The 12,599-nt window shown below is 35.2% G+C and overlaps 1 protein-coding gene across 1 annotated transcript; it reads right to left on the bottom strand.

Annotated features, from left to right (window-relative positions):
* Positions 1–1,461: 1,461 nt before the first annotated feature.
* LOC140049495 (putative carbonic anhydrase 3) lies at positions 1,462–12,348 on the bottom strand. The gene is made up of 8 exons (XM_072094396.1): positions 12,185–12,348; positions 6,757–6,777; positions 6,328–6,492; positions 3,888–4,033; positions 3,319–3,408; positions 2,744–2,810; positions 2,461–2,618; positions 1,462–2,063 (listed from the first exon to the last, which is right to left on the bottom strand). The coding sequence occupies exons 1-8, from the start codon at positions 12,246–12,248 to the stop codon at positions 1,872–1,874; spliced, it is 903 nt and encodes a 300-aa protein (XP_071950497.1). The 5' UTR covers positions 12,249–12,348; the 3' UTR covers positions 1,462–1,871.
* Between the last annotated feature and the right edge of the window lie 251 nt (positions 12,349–12,599).

The following is a 12,599-nucleotide window of genomic DNA, read 5'->3' on the forward strand; positions in this document are numbered from 1 at the left end:
GAAAAACAAGTCTTTACAACCACAATTAGGACTATGCCGTTTTTTGGCTGGATTGTTTAGGCCTAACAAATTGGAAGTTTCTAGCCTAGACTAGACCTACGATTGATGGTAATGGGTGTGTCTAGAGTGTTTACTATAGGCCTAGGTCTATAGTGGATTTACCAAGCGACCATCTATATAATATTATAATATTATTATTATTAAGTCTTTATGTAGCCTAGAGTAAAAACTATAGTTTAGTGATAGGGGCTATTATTAACTTGGTCTGTCTTATATGATGTGGCATTGCGTTACGGTACACGAAATGTATGGGCCCTCCTTGTTAATATTATCACACACCACAGCACTTGCCTCTACCAGAAATCAGATCCAACGGGGTGGGGGGTTGACAAGTCCATAAGATCTACCCACAAATTCTTCCATTGTATTATGCGGATTAACACATCGAAAATATAAATGATTGTGTTGCTGGTCAGAGATTTGATTGTGAACAAATTCCGAATCTTGAGAGAGGCTAAACTTAAAAGTTGAATTGAGGCCGTCGCGGATTCCTGAAACAAAAGCTTTTTTATTTTGTTTTTTTTTATTTGGATTTAGATAGTTTAAGTGGATTTTTGGTTGTAAACGATCGTAAAATAGAAAAATACTTTCTATTTTTATTTCGCCGTCCATATGCGGTCAACTTCCACCAGTCTAATCTCATATTGGATTTAGTAAGATTAATAGACTTATTCGTTTGTGTAAATTATATCCTAATGAGCCGACCAATATTGATAATTTAATCTCAATAACTCAAAAATATTTGACACAAAACTAGGATAAACTATTAAGACAGATATTACGCCGTCCGTCTACAGACAATCTTTCCCTAATCTAATCTCATATTGGATTCATATTGGAGACAGAAGAGCTGGTGACTGACTGTAGTATGCAATTTTAAGTGAAACCTTACTCGGAAGGAGACTTCATCTCAGTTCGACTCCAGTACGTGACAATATTACAGAGTTACGAAGATCAGAATTTATTATTATTCCAGTAATCGTGTTCTTTAATGAGAAGGACCCGTATGACATCTTAACTTCTGTAATGTTTAATAATGTCAAAGTTCTACAACATAAATGTTTAATGCATTCCAATATTCGTCGGAAAGTGTACACTCGAGTAACAAGCACGTAGACATAAAGAGCTATCATTCTAATTTGTTAACAGAAAATCGGCATTTATTTTCTTTTATTCGAAGCGGAATTCTCAAAATCGTTTTTAGAATACTGATAGTATATATTATATCTTCATCAGCAGTACACATGGGGTATTTCTTGAACACAGAATCTTGGTAAATTCAGGGACGGGTAGGCCTACGTAAAAAATAGAACATTTAGAATTTTTTCTGCGAAGTGTTTTTTTCCAGGCCCAACCAAATTCAATTTCCCATTGACTGATAAACAAAAAACACACAAATATACTGTACTTAGTTAAAAAAATATTTATTTTAGAAAAACACAAAACATATTTGAGGGCCACCGATACATCGAGGGAAAGCAGGCTGACGTCATGCAGATAGCACATGATTACAAGCCAATGCTTCCCTTCTATCAGCCTAAAATGTTGAAGTCTAATTGTAAACAGGTAATTCAAGGGAATAATTAATTGCTTTGGATGATAAAAGAAACTTATATAAAATGGATTTTAAAAACTCCATTTAATGACAACTTAACAACATGTACAGCTTTCTTGTAGAAAATATAGCTTCAGTGCATGATTTTTGTTAAATTAAAATTTCCCCTATCAAAAACATTTATTTAATATTCGTAAATTGTGTAATCTGTGAATAAATTAATAACGATGTGACGTCGTTGCTGTTATGGCATCGTCTAAAAGGATGATAGACGCACGAAAACAGCCGCAACTATCAGTGTCATTACCGACATTGTAGACATGCTGGCGACGCTAGGGTCTGTGTAATATGACTTGTAGAGAACCCTGTCGAGACGTGGCTGTGGTGGACGCCAGTTGTCAGAGAGGGTATGTCCATCGTTATCGTCAAGAGCTCGAAATATTTCCATCTGTATACATAAAGAAGCAAATATATCTTGGTAAAAGACATTCCATTTAAAGCAATGTAATCAAGATATAGACATGTCGGTATTTTCGATTTTCAAATAGATGTTCTCTTTATTAAAAAAGCTTGGCTGCTTGCTACCTTAAGCCACATTCACATTAGCCCTAATTGTTACGTTTTCTATTATTTAACAAACGTATTCAGGTGAATATAACTTTAGTTCGACGTAAAAAATTTGCCCGGGTCCTCGCTAGCCTAGCTAAGCCCAAGGCTTTTTAATTATAGTTGATGATTGTCATTTATTATTTCATTAGACATAGAAAATGTCTAAATAGAATAGGCTATTGGCGTTTTCTACTTTGTCGATAGTCCAAGGAGATTCAAACGGTGAACAGACTTACCTGTTCTGATGAAAGTACAATGGATTTCTCAAAGACAGTCCATATTACAGCTTCGTTACACGAAGGCGTAGTTAGCGACCCATCGTATCGGTAGAAGTGGTCGGTGGAATCGGGTAGAAGATGCGACAAGATAATTGTACTGTTGAGCGTAGCCACTTCTGCAAAAACGACAATTAAATGCTTATTATTACTAATTGCTGCGTGGCAGCTACATTCTCCATTCCCGCTTAAAGGCTTCCGAACTCCATCTTTAAAATATGTAACGTTTTTGCAAATAACTTACCGTTGTCTTTAAGCTGCTGAACGGCAGCCAATATCGGCACGAAATCCTCATTATCAACATCTCCTACCTGACAATCAAACAAAAATGAATGAGTAATATTATGTCTCATTGATAATTGATGTAATCGGTAATCGGTGCATGCGTTGCAATTGCGGTAATCATTCGCGCCGTAAGCTTGGTTCTCACTAGGATGCAACGTAAGGACGTAGGCCGCACGTCAACGAATTAACCCATCACAAGCAACAGATGGAATAAGCCTAGCTTTCGATTGGCCAATTCGCTTGCGTTGCGGCTTACGTCTTGCGTTACGTTCTAGTGGGAACCAAGCTTTAAGCGTGGTTCTCACTAGAGCCGCAACGTAACGCAATCTACGCAACGCAAGAAAATGCCCTTCCAATAATTGTGTTTGCCCCCGCCTGCGTGAAATCAAACCTGTGATGTTTGCAGCATTGTCGCGTCGTCGGTTCCCGGTTGTGATAACGCAATACAGCACTTTGCGTCGATACGTCGCTGCGTTACGCTACGTTGCGTTCTAGTGGGAACCACGCTTTACTGAGCAAATGTATTCAACTCACCTCAATATGAACGCCAAGAACGGCAAGACCAATCGGATCATTAACAGCATCAGCAAGTTCCATACCATCTTTCACGTGCACAATGTGCATCTGTTTAGAAAAATAATACTTCTTTATAAACGTTTACTATGCGATTGTTTTTTTAATTACTATTTTTTGGTCGGTCTATTGTAGAATATCGAAAAATCGAGATCAGTAGCCTATACACTATAGGATGTGTGCAAACTTCAAGTTAGCAAACTACTTTACTTGTGTTGACTTATATAAACTTGTTTTCTGCACTTTGCCGAAGTTAGTCAACAGCTGAACAAAGTTAGCTCAAGTTTGCAAACAATCGTTACAGGCTATGCTATAATACTGATAAAATCAAGTCACATCATCAGATGATTTCGACTAATTCGACCATCAGATGATTTCGACCATATGATTTCGAAAACCTTTTAGTTTAGTTGTGTAGGGGTTGTAACCTAATATTATTGCAAATGGCAGCGGCCTATACTACACTTGAGCAAGTCAACGGAAATCTTTTGGTGTCTCTACCAAATCATCATAATCTTATCTGGACTTACCTCAGCCGGATAATGTTGTCCATCAACTGTGTGCTCAGAGCCTTGACTATCAATCGAGCCCCAATGAAAGTGAATTTGAGCTGCGTGGTACGCATCCGGTAGGCCACCACCACTGATATTATAGTCGCCTTCGAAAGCCAGTTGGACTGAAGTAGGTTTTTAATAATAGAAACAAAAAAGAAGAATAGGTATTATTAGTAACTATATCCAGAACATGAAGATTATTCGGTTACTATTGCACAATTGAAAGACACCATTCCACATACTAATTTCATTATTTCAAGAGGATTTAGTGAATATAAGATTCTATGAATATAAAGTATCTTTAGGCCTACATACGTAAGACTTTCCTTCGATGACAGTGTTTATAAAGTGTCATTCAAACCTCCTTCCGGAGTGGTACTTCAAGATGTTATTATAGGCCTAGTATGCACTAATTTACAATTTACTCTGATAAGCTGTCAGTTCTGTTTATCTTTTTTTACTATTCGTGGTACTAGACGACCATTTATATATACAGTATATATTATACAGTATTTCTTTTACAAGAATATTTCTATAAGTATAATAAATCATAATGAACGGAAAACGTAGCCTATTTGATACAAAACCGGTTTGCAATGAGCCGAAGCTCTTAAACACATTACCCTATAATACCGTATCTAATTAGCAAATAAAACAATAAAAGTACAAATAAAAAGTAACAAAAGTGAACCCTACATGAGTGATTATTTATTTATTAATAGTTGTATTTCCTTTTTAAAATTTCCAATTTTAGTTTCACACTTTTTGTTTTCAAGCAAACGGTTCCAAATATTTGCCCCTCTTTTTAGAGCAATACGGAAATCACTCTTCTTCCTCGTACCATACACGTATACAAATTCCATTTTTGTAAAATGGAACTGGTAAATTGCCCATACGGAATTGAAACATAAATACAGCAGTGTACTGATAAAAAAGTCAAAAATAGGTTTTTGTTATAAAATAAATTTGCTGATGTATGCTGATAATGCACTTTACATATAATTCTGATCGCTCATTTTGAAGTATGTATATTCGCTGTAACTTCGTTTCCCCCGAAACGCCCCAAATAGGTATTGCAAATATTATAAGGTAAAATTAACGAGTTGTACATTATTAACAGAACATGTGAATATATTTAGGCTTGTGCAATACACCAATGACCCTTGCAGTTTTCATAGTAATGGTATCTATAGGGGTCCGGGACCGCGACAGAATGACAACGGATGGGGACCCTCCAAAGAAATTGCATTTTATTTGCCAGGAATTTGTATGATTTATTTCTTTTTTATTTTTAAATGCGCCTTGAGCACTCTGGAGTGGTATGTGCGCTATAAAAATCTTATTATTATTATTATTATTATTATATGATCATGGAATGTTATAAACTCATCAATAATGACACCTATAAGAACTTGAGTTTACTAACTCCGACTTTCAATTTCAACATCATTAATGAATAAAGTATAGTTATTGGTATCTTTTTTCTTATACATGCTTCTAAATCCAACACAACTTGGTGTCTTCTTTGTATTCAGACTCAATTTTTTTGCAGTAAACCAATCACTTAATTTACTTAATTCTATATTTAAAGTGTTAATTAAAAGATTTATATCAGCAAAAATGACAAATTCTAAATATTTACTACTTTCAAAAATGTCATTTTGTACAGATTATAAATAGTAACGGCCCAAGAATTGAGCCCTGTGGTACTCGACCATATTCAATCAGTTTTAATTCTGATTTACAGTTTCCCATGTGAACATATTGTTGTCTTATATATAAGTAGCTCTTAAACCTTTCAAGAACAATGCCCCAAATACCATAAAATTTGAGTTTTTGTAAGACTCTCACGATCTATCGTTAAGGATCGGTAAGCAGTATTTCAAAGAAGAAGAAGAAATGCCTTAAAAAGGGTTTAGGAAGACGTCGATACTTGTGTGTTCATCTATTGCTGAAGTAATTTTTTGTATTGTTTGTGAAAGTGTATGGCTCGTAGAGTGGTGTTTTTTGCGAAAACCAAACCGTGATTTATTAGGCCTAATGAGGTTAAGTTTGTCAAGTTATTGAGTCGTTCGATCATACACAACCCTTTCATAAATGTTTAAAAGGTACACTACAGGTATGTCATTTTTATCGCAATCGTTAATTCATCTTAAGGGTGAATTCCCCTTGCACATGGCCTAGCAAAACTTAGGACGTGTCGGCATCACGTTTTAGGTTATGTAAAGGGAGTGCTATATATGGAGGGTCTTGCCACTGTGGCTGATCAGGTTTCAAGATCTAGCCACCACTCTTTTAACAGGACACGCACTCATTCTATTTACTACTACATCATAGATTCTCCTAACGCACGTAACCACCCCCCCCCCCCCCCCCCCCTCATCAGCCAGTTTTCCCCACCCTTCTCGTGACTTACCTGTGTGACCATTGTTAACCAAGGTTTGTGCAACAGATTCATCATCGTATCCAGCTATAACAAACTCGTCAAATGCTTTATACTCTGCTTCGTCAGATTCGACATCAATGGGAGATTGCCGTGAGCCAGCACAGCTTTCCGGAAATAATGTCGGCCACTCATTAACTAAAATGTAAAAAAAATATACATATCCGATTAACCTACGTCAATACTGAACAAGATTATAGTCTAATGGTCGGGTGAAAAATCATATATTGGAAGATAAAGTCGTTCACTATTCAGGATATCATACATTGTGCGATTGAAAAACACAGCTCGGTGTTTTCTCCGGCGGCCATCGGACAGAATTTAAGCTCAATGGGAACTTTTTACTGGGGAGGATGTACAGCTTTTTTACTGTGGTAAAAGTATATCAAGTAAAAGACTTACCGTTATCATATGTGTATACAGCTGTGAAATATAAAAGAGAAAAGAAGAAAATTAAACAAATTTAAGTAGACTACATTTATTGTTATGTTTGTATTTTTTCTTTGGATAAACCATAAAAATATACTGATTTTTAATTTTTGCTACGTTTCCGCTACTAGCATCCTTGTTTACGCGAGAAAAGTCTGTCTACACTATATCAAACTAGTTTGACAAAAAAAAATGTGAAAATACATACATAAAGGTTGATAGTATAGACAAGGCTTTGTGTTGATGTATTTTCACACACACAAACATATTTGAAACCAGATGAATTGTTCGAGTATTTTATTGTCCGTCAGTATAAAGAATACATATCTATCTATCTATTTGGTCGATTAAACGACGAGGCGTACAGTCGTCAGGAGAGGCCAAATTGTAGGCGTATCACTGATATCAACCTTAGGCCTACTTGTAGGCGTTGTTAATCACTGGTATCAACCTTAATCATTTGCTTTAAAAATAAATATAAAGTAATTTAATCCGAGATTATAATTGGATTTGATGTATTTTACGTGTTTTTTGTGACCGGGAAGTAATGAATTCAGTTAACCATATCCAGATTACTGTATTGCCTATTGTGTACGAATTTTGTCCTTTCTATTATTGTACTTTCACATTTACGCTCTGTAGGTGAAGCCTGCAGGTTATTAGGATAGGGGTGCCGCTAACCGTAGTCATAAGGTTCAAGGCCCTCCTTGACCACTGATGATGCCGGTGGTCCAGTGTATTTTATAAAGAACCCATGTGTATCCTTCGTAATGGCATAGACCTATTTATAGGTCCTTAGTAAGAGCAGGGGATATTGTGAATAAGAATTAGTTCTAGTAAAGAATATAAACATCTATCTAGTTATTGGAACTTGTAAGAAAAATTTAAATAATGAGGGAGTATGTAGAGGTCATTTAAAAATAGTTTGTATTCTTTTATATCGTGTCAAAATACAATTATTCTATTTTTCATCGGTCTAGCAGCCACCGACAGCAAAGATTCCATAAACGGTACTGTATTTATTAACTCGTGCATTGCTTAATTGTATCTTGTACTTGTACTTTTTCTTGCATTGTTCTGGTGGAATTTGATTTTGACAATGAAAGAAAGAATATACATCTCGAAAAAAAACCCACCTACTTAAAAATTGTATTTTTGTCACAAATATGGCAGGTAATGTTTAAAAAAAATTTAAGTAATCTTGCCCATCTCGAAAAGAAACTCATCTTCAAAAGAAGCCCACCCAAGAATACTAAATACTAAAAAAAGAAGCTCATGGGCTTCTTTTCTAGGCTTACGGTATGCCTATTATAGTATCTTCCTTACAGTACCGTATAATATACGGCCTACCATTCTTTCAGTTTTGATATCGTTATGACAAATACTAATAGAATAATAAGCTCTTTATCTTTATCTCTTTATCAAAACGATAACTTTTCTCATCAAATTATGCATCTCAATTTCATAATCTGCCAGTCTGCCAGTATAAATAAAATATTTTATTTCATATTTCATTTCACATTTTTACCGTCCGACTGTAAAAAACAAAGTGGCCAAACTTGGTCATCCTTTTCCATTTTTAAACTACAGTACTTTCTTTTAGCTTTTGTTGTGAAACATTCATTATAATTTCTTACCAGCTGTTTTAAACTAGTCTTTCAATATTAATTCCTTTTAATTTTAGATTAAAAACATATTCTATCGCAAATTGTTATAATGTAATGTATTTTGTATATGTATATTTTATTTTGTATTTAAATTAGTTAATAGATGTTTATATTTATCATTTTATAGAGATCAGCTGGCGCGGCCTGCGTTATTGATAGGCCTAAACCAGTTACTTAACCAGCGCTCTCTTGCTAATTCTCAACTTCATTATCAACCAGGAAGCCACTAGTGTCTTTACACTAGCAGGTCTGAAAATAACACTAAAGTGGTCCAGAATTGGAACCGTGGCCCGGATTCCTCCAATGGAGTGGTCCTAACAAACAAACAAACCTCCTTACATACCTCTTCGGTGGAGGTAAATTAATCAGTATAGTACTGTATTAAAACATAATTTATCCTCACAACATATTAGTCCTATAAGACAAAAACCTTTGATTTTTTTATTCCATGAAAGACAAATGAATTGAATAGAAGAATAGGTTTACTAAAATTAGCATAATACAATTGGTGGTTGAAGTCGGTGGAGACGTTTTGTTAATACTGTACCACAATGGGAATTAGATTACAAACCAGAGTTTTAAAAAAAGACCATTGAAACGTTATATCACTGTTCCGCCGGCCATGATACAAGAAAAGAGTATGGATTAATTGTTATTTATTCAGGTAAAATCTTAATTATGTAGATAAGGAATAATTGATCTTTCGCTTGACGAGTTGTTTCGAATACTGTAATATGCATTAGGTCTCCCAGACTATTTAGCCTACTTTGTATCATCGGTAGGCCTAGCATTAGACCTAATTATAGTGAATCTAAATCTAATTTAGTAAAACTAAACTCAAAACTCATCTCTTCAGAGAAGCATAATCACACGCTACTACTTGCACAGATCTTGGAAAACACAGCGCTTTGAAACCTTTGTCTCTTGCGCTTTATAAATGTTATTTATTATTATTATTATTTATTATTTAAATAAAAGGGTTAGAATTTAATTATGTAATGAACCTTTATAAACTCTTTCTTTGTATGAACCCGGATGTACTTGATCTATCGTGGTTATTTGACAAAACCATAATGGTTTTGATTGATTTATGACATTTATTACAATTCAGTGGGAGGCTTAGGTTAATTTTTCAGCAGACAAGGTGTAATCGTCGGTGCAGACAGGGGTTGTTAACTTATTTTATACTATTATATTGTTATTTAAAATTGGTGACAAGGTTAAAATACATCATAATTCATTATTAACGTTTAACGCACTGCTAATTTTGTTCCGGTTGACTTAATGAACATGTGGAGTCTGGTCCTACTTATTTTAACATGAAATCCCCAACGACTGTCTTTTCATGATCGGTCTATACCTACTCAGACACTGAATTTGATGGATACCGCAGGCCTAGGCTACTATACTTCTGAAACTCATGCACATTAGATAGACCAAATGTTATTCACCTCCTCGAATTTTTAAGCCGCAGATTTCAGTTACCATTTTTGTAGTCGAACGACGGTCATAAGTGTCAAAAATCAAATAAAACAAAATCGATAAATTGTCAAGCTTTCGTGATCATCAAGGTAAACCGCCATGACATGATCATATAATTCCTCACGAAAAACAAATTTCAAAATGTTTGGCTAATTTAAAGATGTATTGTCCCTTTGAGTAATTCCGCCCCCCCCCCCCCCAATTTTTTTTTAATATTTCGAAAAAAAGTGTCTCATTTTGAAGTATCATGATAGTTATTAACTTTCACCAAAAATTTGTTGAAAACAAAATAATTTAACCGAAATACTGACGACGTTTTTTTGTTCAAACTTTGACTTCCAGTCAAAGTTTTTGATCAAAACATATTCATAATGCAATGCGCTTGTTTGGCTATACTCTGTATGCATAATCATAAAACTTTCTCGCGATCTGTGTGAAAACACCTTCTCAACCGCGACGAGTTGTAAACAATCCTAATTAGCATCATGCATAATGCATACTCGTGGTTTGAAATCTTTGTTTACTTTCGCTCGTGACGATTTTCCAGATGAAATGTAATCAAATTTATTTACCTATTAATTACGCAAACTTGTTGTTTTTGCCTCGAATTTTCGACTTAAAGTGAATAACTTTAATATTACTTTGATATGGCCAATTTAAATTTAGAATAATTTTTTTTCCATTTTTTGTGTTTCAAGGGACAATACATCTTTAATTGATATAGGCTACTCATTTGCGCTTCTTTTTTAAAATGATACGTTGTTCTTTCTCCTACATAGTACGCTCTTTGGAATGCGAAACCAGATGTCGATATAAATGTTGCGGTACACCACGTATATTAGTTTTGAGGCGGATCAAAGCACATTGATCGAAACGTCAAGAATCTCAACAGTTCTTCTCAGAACCAATATACGTGGTGTACCGCAAAATTCATATCAAATTATAGTAATCTTTCTGTTGATCGAGTTTGTTCCGTAATAGACCGTAAATATATAGAGTTATATAGCTCACTTGCCAGCCCACCCTACCGAAATGAGTCCTCCTATTTGCATAACAACGCATGGCTTACCAATCTGTGTCGTACACAACTACGATGATATATACATTCTCTAAACACGTAACGAAGAGAATTATCAAATCTCATCTAAGTCCCCAAACCCCATACAACAACAAACGAAAACAAAATATTTGTTTTAAATATTTATCATGTTTATCTTGGACGGTGGCCCGGCAGCGATTTTTGTTTTCGTACATAAGTTGGGGACCCCCTCATGAAACGTCACAAAATAAACATGAATAATTCATCAGTTAAATTTTCTTGTTCCGTGTGCACCCAAGCGTATAGCAACAAGAAGTGATTACACGAACAACTGCGATACGATTCTTTCTACAGTAGGCCTAGGATTCTAGGTCAATTCACGTGATTGCCTTCGCGCACTATTCTTCACACAAAATGTGTCGAGTCGAGGCTAATCGACAGCTAGGCAAGACATTAAACTAAGTAGTAATTCATTGGACATAGCCCAAAAATAAAGAATGTGTATAATTTGTGTACTGTATTTTTTTAATTCTGCTATTTTATTATCAAACAATATGCATGAACTCAAAGGAACTTTAAAAATGCGCGTATATGAACACATGAGATGGGAAGATTAGACCCACGAGAATAAAACATGTATTTTTGTGTAATGTTTAATTTTGCTGACTTATTACTCGGATTGTGTCATACCTAACACACACACGTCACACACATACACACCGTACCCACACAGCTACTACTAGAATAGACATGGGTTTAGAGACTAAAATTAGGCCTATAGTATTAATAGAAACTATAATTTTAACACGTAATTCTTTAGTAATAAATTATATTAAAAACACCATAAACAAAGGCTGATTATTTCGACAATCCACACAAAACGCCGCTATTCTTCTATGAAATCGCACGCCGCAACAACAGCGGAGATAGGCCTAGAATCGTACCGCACTAATTGTGTAATCACTTCTTGTTGGTATACGCTTGGGTGCACACGGAACAAGAAAATTTAACTGATGAATTATTCATGTTTATTTTGTGACGTTTCATGAGGGGGTCCCCAACTTATGTACGAAAAAAAAAATCGCGGCCCGGCAACACACGCCCGACGCTTCGGAGGTAGTTTTGTTCGTCGGGCGTGTTTTGTTCGACGGTTCGTCGGGCATCGTCGTACAACGCTATCCGAGTTGATAAAATACATTAAAAAAATACTCACAACTGCCGGCAAACACACTGTTGAAAAGAAGGCACACAGTGACTAAATTTAAATACAGCTTCATTTTATCTGTATGTGTTTGCAAGTTTCCTTCTTAGAGAGTACAGAAAGCCTTTCTGATTCTACCGCTGTACTTCAATGAAGGAATGAATTGTGCTAAACGGTGAACGATGTGCTTATATATATGCAAATTGAAAGCGTTTCAAAAACCGCTGATTGGTTAATAGTTGTTTCTTATCTCGTTCCCTTTTTTTGTATTGAACGATGTAACAATAAACCATTCACAGCCTTATATATGGCAATGCGGTGCGGTTACTATACAATGATACACAATTCAAGAAATTTCTTAAAATCTTTATGACATATAGATCAGAAAAAAAAGTACGTTGTTTATTGATCGCATTCGTAAAGGTTA

Source organism: Antedon mediterranea, chromosome 1, assembly GCF_964355755.1.
Source record: "Antedon mediterranea chromosome 1, ecAntMedi1.1, whole genome shotgun sequence".
NCBI classification, from domain to species: Eukaryota; Metazoa; Echinodermata; class Crinoidea; order Comatulida; family Antedonidae; genus Antedon; species Antedon mediterranea.